Source organism: Hyalella azteca, unplaced genomic scaffold, assembly GCF_000764305.2.
Source record: "Hyalella azteca isolate HAZT.00-mixed unplaced genomic scaffold, Hazt_2.0.2 contig5430, whole genome shotgun sequence".
Classification (NCBI taxonomy): domain Eukaryota; kingdom Metazoa; phylum Arthropoda; class Malacostraca; order Amphipoda; family Hyalellidae; genus Hyalella; species Hyalella azteca.
The window spans coordinates 113911-132651 of NW_025935620.1; the positions used below are offsets into that span (position 1 = coordinate 113911).

Consider the following 18741-nt stretch of genomic DNA (forward strand, 5'->3'; position numbering starts at 1 on the left):
CATGTCACGTTATAAAGCTCTCTTTTATTACATATGCAGTTTTATCTCCCATCGTATGTTCCTAATTAAGCACACTTGATTGGTGGTACAACAGCAAACTTAATTAATAAATATTTATTACCACCACATTAAATAGTTGAAACAATTGTAATGGCGCCCTAGTCTCCCACTGAGCGCTCAAGCTTGCCCTCTTATGAGCCAATATTCTTGTATTTCAACAGAAAAATGAAGCAGGCAAATAAATTCTCGCTGCCCCATTTCTTATGCACGGCCGTCCTCCACTGACCTCCTGTGGTCGACGATGTTCCTGCAGTTGCGGGGGCGGCGGCTTTTCAGGACCAGCATTTCTTCCGCATTTCAACTCGCGTAGGCTTGGCATATCTCGTCTCGTCGTTTCGCCTTAATTAGTGATACATGCGAGATTTCTTGTCTGGGTGACTGTATTTTCTCTACCAAGTGCACTATCGTGTAGACTGTAGATTGAAAGGCCCTTCCGTCGTTCGTGTTGGCGATTTTATTATCACTATTTAGCTTGTACAGATAGCTATTATTATTATTAGCTGAAGTGATAGCTATTTTAGCTATAGAGAAAGCTAAATATATTGCAATATTGACTCGAAGATCAATTGTTAATGCACTTCTAACTCTTCTCACATTCAAATTAGATTACATTTTTTTCATGATTGGTAATTCTGGTATTTACGTAGATCTAAACAAACTTTGCGATAAAATAAATTAATGCCTGAGGTTCGACTGCAAGTTGTTTATTTATTAATTTTATATGAAAATTTTTTTTGTTTGATATAAATTATTCTTAATCCCTTAAGAACGCTGACGTTTTGAAATGTCTTACTATTTTGTTCATTGAGTTTCGCATACACATGACCTCGAAAAACGATTTCTCTCGCCATCGCTAGTTAATTTATTTTCATCGTAAATAGTTGATGACTAGCCATTGGCCACATCACCTTTATGCCCATGAATGCTACAAAGGCGGGGTATAGAAATAAAGGCTTCATAAAGGTCACTTATCACGAAGAGCGTCGCTCAGATGACCTGAATAATGACTTGGACGAGCCCGCATCGTTACCAATTCATATGCTTAACCTTTGACCCGGCTTGTCGTCCTCAGTGTGAATTACATTGCATTGATCCAGGCCACGCATGTGCGCTAGACACATAGTCCGTACCACGCCCTCCTTAACCTAACCTTGCTGCTGCTTGACTTAGCCCACACAACCTTGGTTATGTTCAGCCTAAGCCTTTGACCTCGAACTTGATCATCGTCCACGAATCTTGCTACTATCCTGTACGAACTCTGGAACGCTTATGTGCAAGCTCTTGCAAGACTTGACGTTTCAGATGCAGAAAAGGTGAAACTGCTTCTGAATTTAGATCCGCATTCGTCGATTATTACTTGCGTCTATATCTACTGATTATTGTGACTATTGGAGTTAATAATTGAACTTATGCCAGCATGTTCGTTTGAGGTTGGGACGCGGGAGCGCCGCCTTGTGTCATATTAACAAAACTAATTGTACTTCCTTTTTATGATCTGAAAACGGGGTTATCCGGTAGCGGCGAAGAGGCTGTGACGTTGATTTACGAGTATGTTCCGTGCAATTACTCATTCGAAACGTTGATTATGCACACTTTGTACATCGAATTGCTCAGATCCATTCCCGATGAAATTTATGCAGAAGTTATTGATTTTATTTTCATGGGGAAGTTTCAAATGACTTTATTCGACTCCTCCAATGACTTAGACTAAGGTCCGTGGGTACAATAAGTCGACAAGTACCCGACGGTGATGGAAAACAACCTGCATAATCACCACAGGGTGCCCACTCAAACCTCGGGTATATTCGTCACGCGCTAGGTGCTCTTATATTCGTGAAGATTCTATTTGTTAACTCTTGTGATGTGTTTAGTGGTAAAAGCCTAGTTTATTGTCCGAGCGTTTATGGCCGGTGACGGCGTAGTAGCCAATTTCTACTGCACCCTCAAAATATCGTTTATCCTTTCCATGTTCAACCTAACATTTACTGTACTCCTGCTTGAGCACGGAATGCCCTCTTGCTGATATGGTTAAGTGATTTTGGAGTTACAATTACACTTGTAGCAATTCAGTCCACAATATAGAGTTGAGAGCGTATCGGTAGTCGGTTTAATTCGATGAAATTACACCTTTGCTGATAATTATCTTCATGATATTTCGGCGTATGGCTGAAATTATAGACTAGTTTTTTCATCAGAGAAACTTGAGGCGTGGCCACGCGGCTTATCGGCGGATCTAAAGGAATCATTTCTTAAAGAAATTCTTCTCCTGATTCCAATGCTCTTGCCTTGTTATTTTTTTCTCACGACTCGATTGAGTGTTCTAGGATTGACCTCTTGTAAATAACCCAGAGCATTTATTTTGACAAGCATTTTTTTACATTTTCCTAGTGCCTTGCTTGCTCACTTGCACTGGCCCGCATCACATCGAGCTATAATAGCAAAGGTGAAGTTTTTGTCGATGGTTATTAAGTCAGAGAAGCTATGCCTCGTTTATCCAGAAGCTTTGCTTACTTTTGAAAGTTTATTTGTGTCAACCGCGAGCTATTGATTGCTCTTCGTTCTATTGATTGCTTTGGTCCTTTTGTCCTGTGTACGTCTGATGTCATCTCTCATCAAATTAGTCCTCATCGGCGACGTCGGGAAATTTTTTCTCATGTCTGATCAAACTAAAATAAATCTTCTGAGACTTTCAGATGTTGATTTACAAATACTGTATCGGATCATGCATTACTCATTCATAGCTCGTTTTGCTAAGCTCCCCGCGGATTCTGTTCAGTTTGCGTAATCAAATATTTGCTTTTTATTAGGAAGCTTTAACTATAGCACAAAAGTGGCTAAATGCATTTATTTAACTCGTGCACACATAGAAAAAATTACAGAAAGTTTTGAAGCCCCCTTATTTTATTCTCATTTGATGACTTTACTGGAAAAAAGTTATTATGTATGCAATTTTTCGTCTAGACAATCTGAAGAACGATAAAATAATACAAATGCATTTTTCATTATGATTCCAGTACCCGTTCTTGAAATATGTGAACCACTTCTCTTTACATTAAAAATAAACCAGGTTTATACTAACGAATGTTACCCGTTTGCTGTCCTGGAGAAGCCTTCCTTCTCTCACGACTGCCGTGTTCGTGACTCGGCAATTTGGCGTGCTTGTGATGGGGGATTTTCACGCTGCTTCAATGATCGCCAGATCCTATACAAAGCTTACGGTTTAACGACCAGTAATTTGGAGCGATCCGTTGCTGGACGCAGCCACCTAATTGATCAGCGCTACATGGCAGGCGCTCGTCGACTCTCCGACCTCTGATCTCTGGCGGCGAGCTTGCGCAGTCACCGCGTGCCAGTCTTTGCGGCAAAAAATTATATTATTTTAAGTGACTTTCACTATTTTTATCCAGTTTAATCGTATTATTTGATGTCTTAAACTTTTATAGTAGCTGCATTCCAACTTCGTAAATGGTTTTCGATTTAAGTGTCCGTTTATAATTTTTTCCTCTTCTATCGACCTCTTTGTCATTCTGATGGAAGATTAATATTATTGATTATTGGCATTTGTCCTGTTACATTATTCGTAGTGCTTTTTCGATTTTATATATCCCAAATTATTGTTGTGTAATATTTTATTGTAACTCAGTTATTATAGTCTATCTTCTAATTTTTGATCTTTATTTTCTCACGTATTTTGGGCAATTGTTTTTAAATTTCATAATTACGTTTAACATCTGTAACATTTCGCGTTAACATCCAACAAAAAAACTTAACATGTAACGTGAAACTATTAATCTTTAGAAATATTGAAAATACTTTGATACAGAAAGTAAATCATCATAAAACACAAATACGTTTTAATTGCATTGTCCCCTCGAAGGTGACCTGCTAAACAGTTTAGTTTGCACCGCGATTTGGAAGCCAGACTTTTTTTGCCTGAGAAGCTTGTTTGTTGAGACTAAATAATCAGAAAAAATCTGCAAAACAAAGCGTCGCACGTTCCTCTCCCAAGCTAAATTAAACCTTAAAATTTGCTACGCGCACAAAATTTTCCTCAAAAAACCGTCATACTTTACGAGAAAGTGTGTGTTTAGCGCTAGTAATAAACCACGCTAGTTTGTATGGAGTTGATTTAACGTTTGTTGTACCTCAAGAATTTAAATGCAAACATAACTCCAAGGTTATTCATCATATCTTTATCAAATATTCCGTCAACCAGTTCAGTATCGTCAGTTCAAACATTTACAGACAACAAGTACAATCAACAGAAAGTCTTTTAGGATACTGGAGGATATTAGTTTCTACCCTATCCTCTTGCAGTTGTAATAAGTGCCTCGTACAGACGCGGTGTAGAGCTCACAGAAAGGGGCGTGGACACACACGCTCGACTGCCCTTTTCCTATATTTAATGTCAAGACAACTTCGAAATTATTTGTGCTTCTGACGAGCGAAGATTTTGATGTAGAGCATTTTTTTAGCGCTGGAATTTGGCCTCATTCTGAACTTATGTAGTGACTCCTGACCTGTACTTATATTTTTCATGGCTTGCTTTTCCTCTTCATCCGCTTCTGATGGACGAGCAAAGCTGTGTGCCTGGGATGTGCTGCAGAAGACCTAAGCCTGCTATAGGATATAGTATAGTATAGAGATGCGGCAATAGTTCTATGTTGTTATGCTATTAAAAATTATGATTCACTGTCGAAAGACTTTAAAATTTAACTTGCAACTGCCTTCTCGTTCTTCTTTGAGAGCGGAGATAAATTGATGCCAAATGGCTTTGAAACTTGATATTTCTGTATAGGTGTTACAAAGATAAGGCTGTTGACTCGTATTATACGATATTATTTACTGTTATTAAATTAGGTCTAAATTATTATTATCGAGTGTCACATTTTTGGTAATAAAATGAGATACTTTCCTCCACCACCCATCATTTGTATTGCGTATCGTCTTAGCATATGCACGCGCGCAATATGAAACTCGTATATCATATCCGACGTTTCTTTCTTGAGGAAACTGTTTTGCTTATTTCCAATTGCTATTTCATGAATTTCATGAATGTTAAAGACAACTAGGGTACATGCTGGGAACCAATTCATGAACTAATTCATGTAAAGTTTTTCATCAAACAGGAAAGGAATAATATTTTCTTTTTGCCACACAATGGCAACAATATTTTTTGATTTATTTTATTGCTAGTCATGTTGATTCCACACAGCGCCGTGTGTTATGAACAGTCAGCCTATAGACTGTGCTGAATAATTTAATTACCTGAACTGAATTACTTAGCGTTTAAGTTTTTAATGTATCAATCATGGAAATCAAGCAATAAGCGTTTTCTTAGACGTTCATGCTACTGATCACATTTTTGTTCAAAACAACGAAAGCTCCTGCACTCGCTGCTCACTCGCCACGTCCGCATTGCCGTAACCTTTACTTGGTAGCCGAGCCCGCGAGATTGAAAGGAATTTTTGTGGTCTTCATGTCGGCCTCGAACTCCTCCGTATCGCTCCAGCTTAACCTCGAACTTCTTTCTCATCGCCAGTATTTCGGCGTGAGGATTGTGAGGGCGTTGTGAGGAATCGCCGGACGAATGAAATCCGTCAGAATTAAGACTTGTCTTGAGCAAACATAAACTCAGAGGTGGCTCATAAGATACCCTCGCAGGTGACTCATAAGATACCCTCACAGGTGACTCATAAGATACCCTCACAGGTGGCCCTTAAGATACCCTCACAGGTGGCTCATAAGATACCCTCACAGGTGACTCATAAGATACCCTCACAGGTGACTCATAAGATACCCTCACAGGTGGCCCTTAAGATACCCTCGCAGGTGACTCATAAGATACCCTCGCAGGTGACTCATAAGATACCCTCGCAGGTGACTTATAAGATACCCTCACAGGTGACTCATAAGATACCCTCACAGGTGACTCATAAGATACCCTCACAGGTGACTCATAAGATACCCTCACAGGTGACTTATAAGATACCCTCACAGGTGGCTCATAAGATACCCTCACAGGTGGCTCATAAGATACCCTCACAGGTGGCTCATAAATGTAGCACCCTACATGTGCTGCTTATCTAACCAGGAATAATGTGCATAAAGATGACAAGAAGTGTCCTTTAGCTCAATATAGTGTGATCATCTTCTACTTCACTATAATTATTTCAAAAACTTCTCTCTATGGAGTGTTTTTTCGTTGAGATTAGCTACACTGCTTACAAGCTAATAATGTATAAAAGAGATGATCTTTGCAAATTGTACACTGCTGAATGGCCGTTAAGTGCTCGTACTGCACATTCCGCCCAGTTTTTGTCTTACATTCAACTATCAGTTGTTAGGCAAAAGGCTTTTTCTGAATGTATGTCGCTGGTTACCAAGGCGTGGGAATTATTTATTATTCAATTATTTACGATGTACAGATGCTAAGCCGATCGGAGTAGCGTGGTAAACGAAACTAAATGACGTAATCCAATATTAACATTACCTTCCGTGTAAGTGCTATAGCTAAAGAACCGTCGTAATCACCCTATCATTGCCTTCCGTCGTTCTAATTAAAGGTAACCATGCAAGAAATGTCTTCACCACTTATATTAACATTACCTACCTTCCATTTCTCCAAGTACAAATGCTAAAGAAACGTCGTCATCGTCCAATATCATCATAACTTTCGTCTCTCACACTACAAGTGCTAACGAAACGTTATCATCGCTCAATATTATCATTAACTTTCGTCTTTCAAAATACTGGTGCAAACGAAACATCATCGCCGTCCAATATCATCATAACTTTCGTCTTTCAAAGTACAAGTGCAAACAAAACGTTATCATCGTCCAATATTGGAATTATCTTCATTCTTGATATAGAACGTGAAAAGGTTGCCGGCTACCGTACGTGCGTTACGTCTCCTGGACGCAAGGTTGCGCGTTATATCGCTGCTGCTGCGACGCATCGATGTTTTCCACTTTCTCGCGCTCGGCTTTTTAGCGAGGGCAGCTCGATATACGCTTCCCTTATCACTGCAATGTTGGTTTAATCCAAGTTTATCTGTAATATTGGACCCACTATCTTGACTTCTCCCATCTTTTCAAATTAGCGCTTCAGTAAGATTTTTTGATGCGTCGTATTAGTTGATTGATCTCAAGCAAATCTATTCGACCGCGATGTTCGTTTAGAGTTTAGACTCATGATAAAGAAAATGATGCAATGAAATCACGCATGATAATTGGTCAACCGACATGACTATGATAATGTATATTAGCCAATTGTCTTGTTATTGTAAGGACAAGCCCTTTAAATGCTTCATTGAGTGAGTGCGCGTCTTGCCAGAAGTCCTCGTATAAATATACGTCTCTCTGATGTGTACTTGTCATTGTGAGTGTGATAGCGCATCGTCCCTGCATACCTCGTCTCCCTGCATGGCAAATCGCCATGTTTGTACATGATTATTACCCGCCGCTATAAGCAGCCAAATTACTAACCGATATGCTCTGAACTTGGCCCTGGTATATGATACGGTTAACGATGGAGTTTCACCCGATGAATGCGAGAATATAACTCTGTGGTTCACACGCTGGTGTCAGGTGGACAAGCATATTTTACTCTGTGTGTAATTAGAGGTATAGTTTACTCATTCCGCGGATATTTGAATGGCTGTAGAAATTTGCAGGTGCAGCAGCTGTTTGGTACCTGCTCAATTTTTCTCAATGTTGAAGTCGGTTCAGTGCTTAATGGTTTTTGGGTTTACTGCTAATATGGTAATTTTTCGAACGTATCTCTCATCACATCGTATTTGTATGTAATCACCAATAGGAAGCTATTGTGGGCAATTCGATGTGACTGACATAGTCTCATCCTTGAACATCTTCCCATCGGATAATCTGTGCACCTAATTTGGTACTTTATATTTATCAATGAAAGCTACGCATTAGCGATAGCGAAAGCGTTGGTTGCAACGTGTCAATGTCGCCTCGTTATTTGAAGCGTCCTCGAATAAATATGGAAGTGAAACCTTTTCAATGCTATGGAGATTTATATCTTGCTTGTTTCTACCTGATGTAGGTAAGATCTTTGGAGTAAAGTTAACTAATATGATTCAGAATTTATAATTCGGATCTTACTACTTAAGTTGCTCGTAAACTTGTATAAGTTTTAACACGTGCCAATATAGTATGTTGGTGAACACTAGACAGTTTTAAAATTTCAGTAGTCATTTGCCTGTTAAAATATGTTCCAAAATGACTACTGCCGTTTCCAATTTTATTACTATACTAAATATGGGATTGATATTATGATTGATATGATAGATTGGTGTATTATAATTTCCAGCCAGATTCTAATGTGATTAGACAGCTCAAAAGAAATTATGTTGATAGCCATGTCTTCCTTCTCGCTCGCCGCATGCAGCCATGAGGAATCACTTCTGAACGAGGCCAACCAAGCTCCTCCCCAGCGACAACTGCAGAAAGAGACTTGTTATCCGTCGGCGAGCGATACAACGACGCCGCCATTATCGTTCACTGATCCATCGCAAGACGATGACGATAACCCCATCGAGATGGGGCGATACGACAATAATAACAAAGACAACAACAAGCCTGACCTAATCGAAGACGTCGCCAGGCGTCAAAAACAACATCTGTCTTTCCCTCAAGTTCAGGATCGGCTCGAGTATCCTGACTTGCCCCTGAAGGATCAGTTTGTGGATGTAGTGAAATACAAGCAGGAGGAAGACAACAACGAACACAAAGAAGAGGACTGCCAGAAAGATGTTGCTCGAGACAAGATCTCTAGCGATGACAAGTGAGACTCTATGTTTCTGTACCGCACGATTTGATCCCATTTTACTTTCCTGGACCCCGAATTCGTTAAAATTTTTGCTTGGGAAGTCATTTGGTTGTGAAACAATGAATGATAGAACAAATTTTTGTATTGTTTCATATTAGTAAATATTATAATAATTTCTGTATGTATCGCACTTGTATTTAGTTTTCATGTAACTGAACTTATAGCTTAGAGTGAAATATTTTCTTTTTGTTCGCATTGGAATTAAATTTGACCGTTTGTTTTATGCTTGTTCGATTCTGTTTTATTTATTTAAATGCTTGCTTTGTAATGTTATCAAATCGGAGTTGGAAGAAATTATCTACTTGCACTGACAGCCATGATGAAATAATTGTTTTGTTAATATTTATATGGGCAATTATTTGAATTATTATAAATAATTGACGGCGGCAATTATTTGCTTACCATTTAATTGCATATTTGCAATTATTTTCTTACCATTTAATTGCATATTTGCAATTATTTGCTTACCATTTAATTGCATATTTGCAATTATTTGCTTACCATTTAATTGCATATTTGCAATTATTTGTTTGCCATGTAATTGCATATTTGCAATTACTTGCATCAATGCCGCACGGCGATAGTTCTATGGCTCTGTATTTTTATTTTTCTTCTGTTCTGTGGCTTCTTGTATTTTCTAGCGCTCTAATTTCACTTGTGTTTTGTTTCATATTTTTTTTTAATTATTTGCTCTCTGAATTTTTAATTGTTTTATATTGTGTGTATTCATTCAAACGAAGAATGATTACATCTGTGATGAATTGATGTTAAAATATTAGTCTATGTTGTTCAATGGTTTATTTATTTTTGAAAGGTTTATTTTTCCAGGTTTGTTTTTCAACGTGAGTCTGTTTTTATTTTTTTCTGCTACAGTATTCGCGAAATGGGCGAATGCAAATCAATGTATTGCAATCATAATGCGATTATTATATGAAATTTCATATTTACTAATCAATTCAGTGTGACCTACACCAATTAATGAATTATGTGCATTTATTTTACACTTATTTTCCTTTCAAAAGGTAACTGATATACTTCGATTTCAGGACTAGTTTAATTAAATTCTAAACTAAGTGGATAACTTATATTTTAATTTAATTAAGTTATCCATTCTTCAGTATGGAATTTTGAACAAGTTGTCAAGATATTCTGAGATACAATAAATGCACGTGTCGGTACCTAACTATATTACAAAACTATAATGCTACTATACTATCTCGTACTATACCTATTACTATTTATTTGCTGCCAGAAACTAGATGAACTATCAATATGAGTAATAAATTGGTATCAAGCCGCAAGCACCATAACGGTTTATAAAGTTTCTTTTTTACCTTGTATTTTGTACAAGATTATTTGTTCCGTGTGATTTTAACTTGTACTTTACTTGTACCAGGAGCCCTGGCCTGCTAGAGGGGGTGGCGGGGGACAATAAAGCTGACCAGGAGGGGGACGGTATCCCCCACATGACCGCGGGGGAAGGACAGGTCGGTTCACACCTCCAGCGGGGATACAGAAAGTGGTTCAAACTTTGTTCATGACAATGAAAATGTTACCACGGCTTACTCGTGTATCCAACATTCACTGCACATCCGCATGTTTTTTGCAATTTTTTGCTTGAATAATTCATCAAGTTCCATTCCTCGATCACAAGGAAACTGCTTATATTAGCTTACATATTTTGATTTACGTTACTTAACATTTTCTCAGTTTATTGCCTTAGCTTTATATATTTTACACTCAACAGTCAAATGCGAGGCAATCAACTAAGAATTGCCCATTCTGCGTCCGTTCGATGCAGCGTTTTCTTATTATGATTAATAATTATTACAACCAAGCATGATTATAATTAATAAATCATGTCCCCCTGCAGGAGCTATACGCCCTGCCCATGAAGAGTCCCCGCGCGGGGGACGGTGCCCCCGAGACCAGCAGCGTCTCCCCCAGCAGCAGCGACTCCCCCGAGCAGCAGCAGGCGCTGCCGCCGGGATGGGAGAAACACGAAGGTGAGTTATTCAGGTCTCGTTATCATCATGCTTTTTGTATAATGATTATTATTAGGATAAACATGAATAATAAATTTTATTTTGTTGTACTGTGAAGTCAGAGACTGAGCAGGTTGGAATTAAACTTGACAATGAGCTGATTTTCCATGGAGTTGAAATAAATGTTTATAATTGGCTTTAAAATGAGAGTAATCAGCAGGCTAAAACAGTTATATTTAGTGCTCTGAATTGGACTCACTTTTGCTGGTGTAGATAAGAGTAATCAGCAACAAGCTGATTTATAAACTAGAGTAATCAGCAGGCTAAAATAGTTAGTTAGTTATATATAGTGCTCTCAATTAGACTCACTTTTACTCGTGCAGATAATGATGGTGCGTACTACTGGCACATCAAGAGCGGGACCATCACCCGCACCCCTCCCACTGCTGCCCCTCGCCCCTCTCACCCACCGCCCCCCTCCGCAGCCCCTCGCCGCATCAAGGAGGAGCAGGTGAGCTGGTATTAGCGCCCCTGACTTGCCGGTCAATTCCTTCACAAATGAAACAAAACATTCAGTTTATCCAAGTTTAGGAAAACGTAGTTGAATTCATCCTGAGTTATGTAGAGAGCTATACTGCGCATTTGCACTGTTTCTGTTGATGTCTTTCATAAAACCATGGCGTAACATAATCACAAGTAACACGCAATCACGCATCGAAGAAAACTCGTATTAAATTTCCGCTTGAAATGTCCTAGATCTTTCGGGTTTAGCAAATGCGCGCGCAGCCGTCAAATTGTAAAAAAAACTACTTACGTGATCGTAACATCATCACAGAATAATACCATTCATGAGTTTCATAAACTTTATGTATGGGTATATCTATGTATGTCGAGTAGGACACTATCCATGCGAATGTTCACGATGATTTGTCTGCAGCTGCCATCATCACCTTACATTCCTGCTTTGCCGTCTACAGTTGAAAGCGTGAACAAAATTGTAGCTAAATGACCGGTAGATAATTAAGTTATTCATATTTTATTTCTTTACTCATGCAGTATAGTGAACCGCAAACAATATCACGTAAAACAATCGAGTTTCAAGTTTTGGGGCAAAGTGTATTTATGAGAATATCTGCTAATTTCTTTGAGGATTTATTTCCGTTGAGTTTTCAATATTTGGAATGTCTCCCATCCAATTGAGTAGTTTTCTTCTGGAAAAAATCAACTTCTTCATAGAAAAATTTCTATTGCAGACTGATCTAAAATTCGAATGATGCAAATCCAACCAGTAAGCGGCTAAGCGCTAAGGATTTATAATACCCACAATATTCATGACGAAATAATCGAATAATAATTATAAACCTTTGTGATTTGTTAAACTGGTAATATATTGTCTCTATCATCTTGATAATATCATGGTATACTAAACTGAATGATTTCAATTTCGATTGCCGGATCGGGTTACGATTCGTACAACGTACTTGGTAGCATTACCGTAATATTCCTGTGTACACAACCTAATTGTTAAGAGGCAGTCCCATTTTAATATATTCTACTAAGAATATATGAGATGTTTTGGTGTAAAGTACTGCTGCCTTTCAGGTTGGGGTGCCGCGCAGCACGACCAGCTCGGCGCTCGCTGAGCTGGCGGAGCTCAGGCCGCGCTCCACCAACACCGCTGAGAACGCCTACAAGTGAGCCTAACGCGTGCAGGATAGGAGGGCATTGATGCGCACATGCTAATTTGTCAACACTCAGAGAAATTATTAAAACTATGTTCAAATAGCGACGCACCTTTTGGCCCTGAGTGGGTCTTTTTGACCCTGTTTGGCCCGACAAAAAGGCGTATCAGTGCTGTTTGCCGAAAGTGTGTTACCGTTGGGACAGGAGGACTAATAAATATTTTTTAGTGCCTTTTTTCCATAGCCTGGGAATGTATATATATATGACTGATGCCTCTACTTCTATTGCTCCTGATTATATATAACTCTCGCGGACGATATTTGCATTGTCTCTGGCTATTGATAAGTCGCACAGAGAATTATTCCATGGCCCTGACTCGCGCAGACGCCGCAGCTATCCTGTGCGCAGCGAGCTGTCTGAGGCAGGCTGCGGCCGCGCCGTGCGTTTTGCCGTGCGCTCGCTGGGGTGGCTGGAGGTGCCTGAAGAGGAGCTCACGCCTGAGCGCAGCAGCAAGGCAGTCAACAGATGCATCGTCGACCTCAGCATGGGGCGCCGGGACGTCATGGACGTCGTCGGCTGTTGGGGCGAGGTAAGTATTCTTGTCTGTATAATTTATCGCCTTCTTGTTAGGTTTGTTTTCTTCGGAAATGAAGGTTACTTGAACCACCAAGGAAATAGTAAGAAGGAAATGAAATGATACGGTAGCTGACAAACCCACTAAAGCTTCACGAATTTACTGGAGTCGTTAGAGGAAGTGATGTAGGCCAATCAATATTTTTGTTTTCGCATTTGCCGACTCAGTTTTTTTATTGACATATTACAATAGACCGATTATTTTTACTGTTAGCTGAGAGCGGCTGATTACATGTGCCTAGATTTAAATATTTAGTTTGTATTTAATGGCGGACGTCGTTTGAACAACGGTAATTTGATTACTTCTGTACGATATTATAGTTAGTAAAACGAGGTAATCTGCGTGATTTAAATTGCTACGTATAATTGAAATAAGTCAAAACGTTGAGTGTTTATAATGACATGTTCAGGGCAAGGACCTGTTCATGGACCTGGACGAGGGCTCCCTGAAGCTCGTAGACCCTGAGAACCTGACGCTGCTCAACACGCAGCCCATCCACACCATCCGCGTGTGGGGCGTGGGGCGCGATAACGGCAGGTCTGATCCTGCGCTGTCATGTCTTGGTCTCATAGTTATCAAGCATGATCTATGTTATTGCTATAGTAAACATTACTGTTATGGTGAACATTATTGTTGTAGTGAATATTATTATGATAGTGAATATTATAGTTCAGCGATCATTATTGTTGTAGTGAATATTATTATTATAGCAATCATTATTGTTGAGGTGAACATTATTTTTATAGTGAATATTATTGCTATAGTGAGTAATATTGTATAGCCGATACTAAACATTGAGCACGCCTTGAATATCAAACCAGGAAAATGGTTACAAGTGGGAAATTAATTATAGATCTAAATTTACCGGCATTGTATTGATAAGTGCAAGTGATAGCCGCAGAGTAGCAGAGTTACTGGTCCTGTACCTGTCAAATTGAAGTATAATACAATATATTTAAAAAGAACATGATTAAAACCTATTTAGTGTTTCCTTAGGTTTGATTATCTTCGACTTTGTTCGTGTACATTTACTAAATGGGGTCATGGTTTATCGCACCAAATTAACACTTTTTTATCTTGGTTTCTTTTTCCTGCCGTCTTCTGGTAACCTGGTGCTGCAGGGAGAGGTAATCTCGCCGATGCTATGGAGCCAAACTTCCAGTATCTTCTTTTCATTTCTGTGTTGTTTATAATTTTACTTAACATTCCCGCAGTGTTGCACTGCAGATATGAGTTTGCTTACCACACGTTATCTGCACCTCTGCACTAGACTCTTAAATTACAAAATTTCTCCTCCTTTCAAACATTACTCGTTTTGATCACGGCAATTTTTAATGTCCCCGATTATGTTGTAAACTTTTTCAATTCCACAATGATCCATTTTCTAATTTTAAATTATAATTTCTGAAATTTCTACATAAACATTTTTCTCTATATGCGAAAACGTGCGTTTTTAGCGAGTAACTCTTTGGCTTATGCACGTATTTCGCATGTTCTTAGTTATCTTTTTAAGGTTCTTTTGATGATTTGCTTCACACTTTTGTTTTGTTATTGCCTTTTTCGTTGCTGTGAATGACCCTTCTTCTCTCCTTTCATTTTTATGTATGTTTTCTAAAATTCTTACGACTTTCAACTTTGTTTATGCCATTGATTGTAACATTTATGCACATAAGCCTTCAACACATTTAATTTATTGCACGCATTTGTCGTGGTTTTCGTGAAGTTTGCCTAGCTGGTTGTTGTAGCAAATTGACTGGCCAAAATTCCAGTGAATTTTTTTTAAGCAACACTGCGCTTCCGCTTGCTTGGTTTGCTATGCTACCATCATCGTACTTGCTTGGGCTCGTCCTGCATACTTAAAATCATTTAAATGCGTTTTTTCATAAAGAAGCTGGCATTTTGCTAATTAATGTTACATATTTAGAAAAATAAGTTATTCAAGCTAAATTTGCAAGAAACCAGTGAACGCGGGTGCAATGACTTGCACATCATCAATATTTCTTAATACAATTAGACCTAAAAATATGTATCCGTACATTGATTTGACTGCTTATAGCGTTATTCGTGCCTGCATGACAATTGTTTTAATATTTACTCGCAGTATAATGTATGTTGAAATAAAACTTTGTTATAAAAACACTTTTTCTCTTTTTTTAAAGATTTCAAATGATAAATCTGATAACTGCTCATTCAGCATTCATAACTCAACTCACTCGCTATATATTAAACGATTATTCCCGCCACTATTCACACGTGGCATATTGTATGCACAGAGACTTCGCGTACGTGGCACGTGACCGCGTGTCACGCAAGCATATGTGCCACGTGTTCCGCTGCGACACGCCAGCGCGCACCATCGCCAACACGCTCAGGGACATCTGCAAGAAGATCATGATCGAGCGCTCGCTGAACCAGGCCGCTAGTAAGGGCGATCTCGGTGAGAATGGCAGGGTGGATCCTTGCCTTGAGTTAAATTAAATTGTATTTTGACGTATTTGCAGTGTATTGCCTCTAATCCCCCCTTCAATTAATTTTAATAGCCTTTTATTGAATTTAATTCCCTTAATTGTACGAAAGCAGATTGATGTGTTGCTGCAGTTGATATTGTGATTTAGTGATTATTTAAAGTCATATTTATAGACGTTTATTTACGAAAAACATACAACGAGCGTTTTATATACAGTACATATACTTGAAGTGCAGAATTTCTTAAGTCAACTTAATCATCTATTAATCGTGTTAGTTCACGCACATCTCCCATAAACCTCAAGCAATATATTTAGACGACAGAAATATTCGACCCATATAATCTTTGTAGATTTTGGCATAAATTGTGGGTGAACCCTGAATAAAAAAAAAACAAAGAAAACCCCGAGTAAATTAAGAATATCTTCGTAAAAATTTTCCCGATGAAGATATGGTGAATTTGACTACCGTTTTTTTTTGCTTCTAAAATATTGGAGATGTTCTTAATTAATTAAATGTTCTTCCTCGCCAGGCTCCCACATGGGCAGCAGCAACAGCCTGGCGGGTGCCAACAACAATAATAACAACAACAACAACAGCGCCTTCGGTCGGGCGGCGCGCCCTTGCAATCTGCCGACGGAGGGGCGCCGTGTGCAGCGGCACAACTCTCTCCTCAGCGGTACGTCATTAGGGTGCCTAAGATTGCTTATATTGATGTTTATTACGTCATGCATGGCCATTTTTACTAATATAAATGACTTTCCTGTTTCAAAACCATCAACGGTCTTGTGATCATGGCCATTTTTACTAATATAAATGACTTTCCTGTTTCAAAACCATCAACGGTCTTGTGATTCAGCCGTTATCGCTGTTAAATTAAGAGGCACGCGTCTATATGAATGCGCTCTCTTTCCGACCCTGAAGGCCGAGAGTTACTGAATGCCATCCGTAAAGACCTAAAGATAATGATTGCCATTCATCCTTAAAGACCTAAATATACTGATTGCCATTTATCCTTAAAGACCTAAAGATACTGATTGCCATTTATCCTTAAAGACCTAAAGATACTGATTGCCATTTATCCTTAAAAACCTTAATATACTGATTGCCATTTATCCTTAAAGACCTAAAGATACTGATTGCCACTTATCCTTAAAAACCTAAAGATACTGATTGCCATTTATCCTTTAAGACCTAAAGATACTGATTGCCATTTATCCTTTAAGACCTAAATATACTGATTGCCATGCATCCCTATAGACCTATGGTTTCTATCAAAAGATAGAGGATAAATTGATACGCTGTTTACGTCTGTAGGCCAGTCGTTCCCGACGCCCATGGAGGAGCCTCGTAAGCTGGTGAAGGCGGAGTACGTGGGGGCGTTGCAAGTGTCGCGCCCCAGCGGCATGGAGGTCATCAACCGCGCCATCCAAGACGCCGTCAACGCCAACCCTGGCCCCTGGACCCCCGTCAACGTCGCCGTCGCCCCCTCCACCATCACCGTCACCCACGTCGTGCGTGTTGACCATGGGAGCTGGACGGGCGTAGGGAGAGTCTTGGCTGGGCTTAGGAGGAGTCTTGGCTGGGCTTAGGAGGAGTCTTGGCAGGGCTTAGGAGGAGTCTTGGCTGGGCTTAGGAGGAGTCTTGCCTTGGCTTAGGAAGAGTCTTGCCTTGGCTTAGGAGGAGTCTTGCCTGGGCTTAGGGGGAGTCTTGCCTTGGCTTAGGAGGAGTCTTGCCTTGGCTTAGGAGGAGTCTTGCCTGGACTTAGGGGGAGATTAGTGCCTGTGCAGGCGGTAGAGAGTCTTGATTAGTCTTAGCAGACTGACATGTCGAGCAGGTGTGACCACACAGCAATAATCACAGTGCAAAACAAAACATCGTTACAATATAATACTTACTGAGTAGAAAAGCAATTCTCTAGTACAATACAACGCGTGTCGAGCAGAAGGACAACTCGGTGATCTCGGAGTGCCGCGTTCGGTTCCTGTCGTTCCTGGGCATCGGGCGCAACGTGCACCACTGCGCGTTCATCGTGCACAACGCGCAGGACCAGTTCGTGGCGCACGTCTTCTTCTGCGAGCCTTCGTCAGGAGCGCTCTGCAAGACCATCGAGGCCGCCTGCAAGGTTTCATAATTACATAATTAATTCACTCCAGCCATCTGACGTGTCAATGACGTTTATTAAACGTTCATCTGACGTGTCAATGTCGTTTATTAAACGTTCATCTGACGTGTCAATGACGTTTATTAAACGTTCATCTGACGTGTCAATGACTTCTATTGAACGTTCATCTGACCTGTCAATGACGTTTATTGAACGTTCATCTGACGTGTCAATGACGTTTATTAAACGTTCTCTTAACAAAATTATGTCATTATCAAAGTAATTTCAATTTAATTTGCCTGGGAGGAAGTAATTGAAATTGTTTCAGGTTTTTCAGTATGATTTTATGTTAAATGACAGTAAAGGCATTTATTATAATACTTGTCATCTCCGAATTATAGTTAATACTTTTAGTGTCACACTCGAATGCTTACAAATAACTCAATTATCGCAGTTTAACATTTAGAAATAATTCCGTTACCACTACTGAACATTTAAAAATTATCACCGCAACTGATATTATGTGCAAAAGTTTTCATATATCATAATGAATCTTCAGATTATTCCTCTCGAATTTTAATCTGAACTTCAATTTCTAATTGTAAATTATAATTAAAATCCCAGTTGCGGTACCAGAAGTGCTTGGATGCTCACCCCACGCTTGGGGGCGGCAGTGGGGGCGCTGGGGACACTCTGCGGGTGAGACCACGCGCACACTCTGCGGGTGAGACCACGCGCACACTCTGCGGGTGAGACCACGCGCTCACTCTGCGGGTGAGACCACGCGCTCACTCTGCGGGTGAGATCACGCGCTCACTCTGCGGGTGCAGCGAAAGGCTCAGAGCAGTCGTGCGAGGTGGCGCTAATGAAACGTGATCAGAGCGAAAAAGGGCGTTCGTAGGAAGTAAACAGAGGGATTATTCCGGTGTTACTGTGTAATATAATATACAGGGGTT

The 18741-nt window shown here is 39.7% G+C and overlaps 1 protein-coding gene across 1 annotated transcript in view; it reads left to right on the forward strand.

Annotated features, from left to right (window-relative positions):
* Positions 1-18487, forward strand: part of LOC108669226 — a gene marked incomplete at its 3' end in the record, with an annotated part of 119708 nt that extends 101221 nt beyond the window's left edge. Inside the window, exons 3-15 of the mRNA XM_018156530.2 lie at positions 8473-8868; positions 10310-10400; positions 10787-10919; positions 11282-11409; positions 12501-12592; positions 12966-13170; positions 13625-13752; positions 14337-14342; positions 15489-15652; positions 16214-16360; positions 16999-17195; positions 17627-17806; positions 18410-18487. Of these exons, the coding sequence (XP_018012019.2) occupies positions 8473-8868; positions 10310-10400; positions 10787-10919; positions 11282-11409; positions 12501-12592; positions 12966-13170; positions 13625-13752; positions 14337-14342; positions 15489-15652; positions 16214-16360; positions 16999-17195; positions 17627-17806; positions 18410-18487 (1945 nt within the window). The remainder of the gene's footprint in view (positions 1-8472; positions 8869-10309; positions 10401-10786; positions 10920-11281; positions 11410-12500; positions 12593-12965; positions 13171-13624; positions 13753-14336; positions 14343-15488; positions 15653-16213; positions 16361-16998; positions 17196-17626; positions 17807-18409) is intronic.
* Positions 18488-18741: the final 254 nt, after the last annotated feature.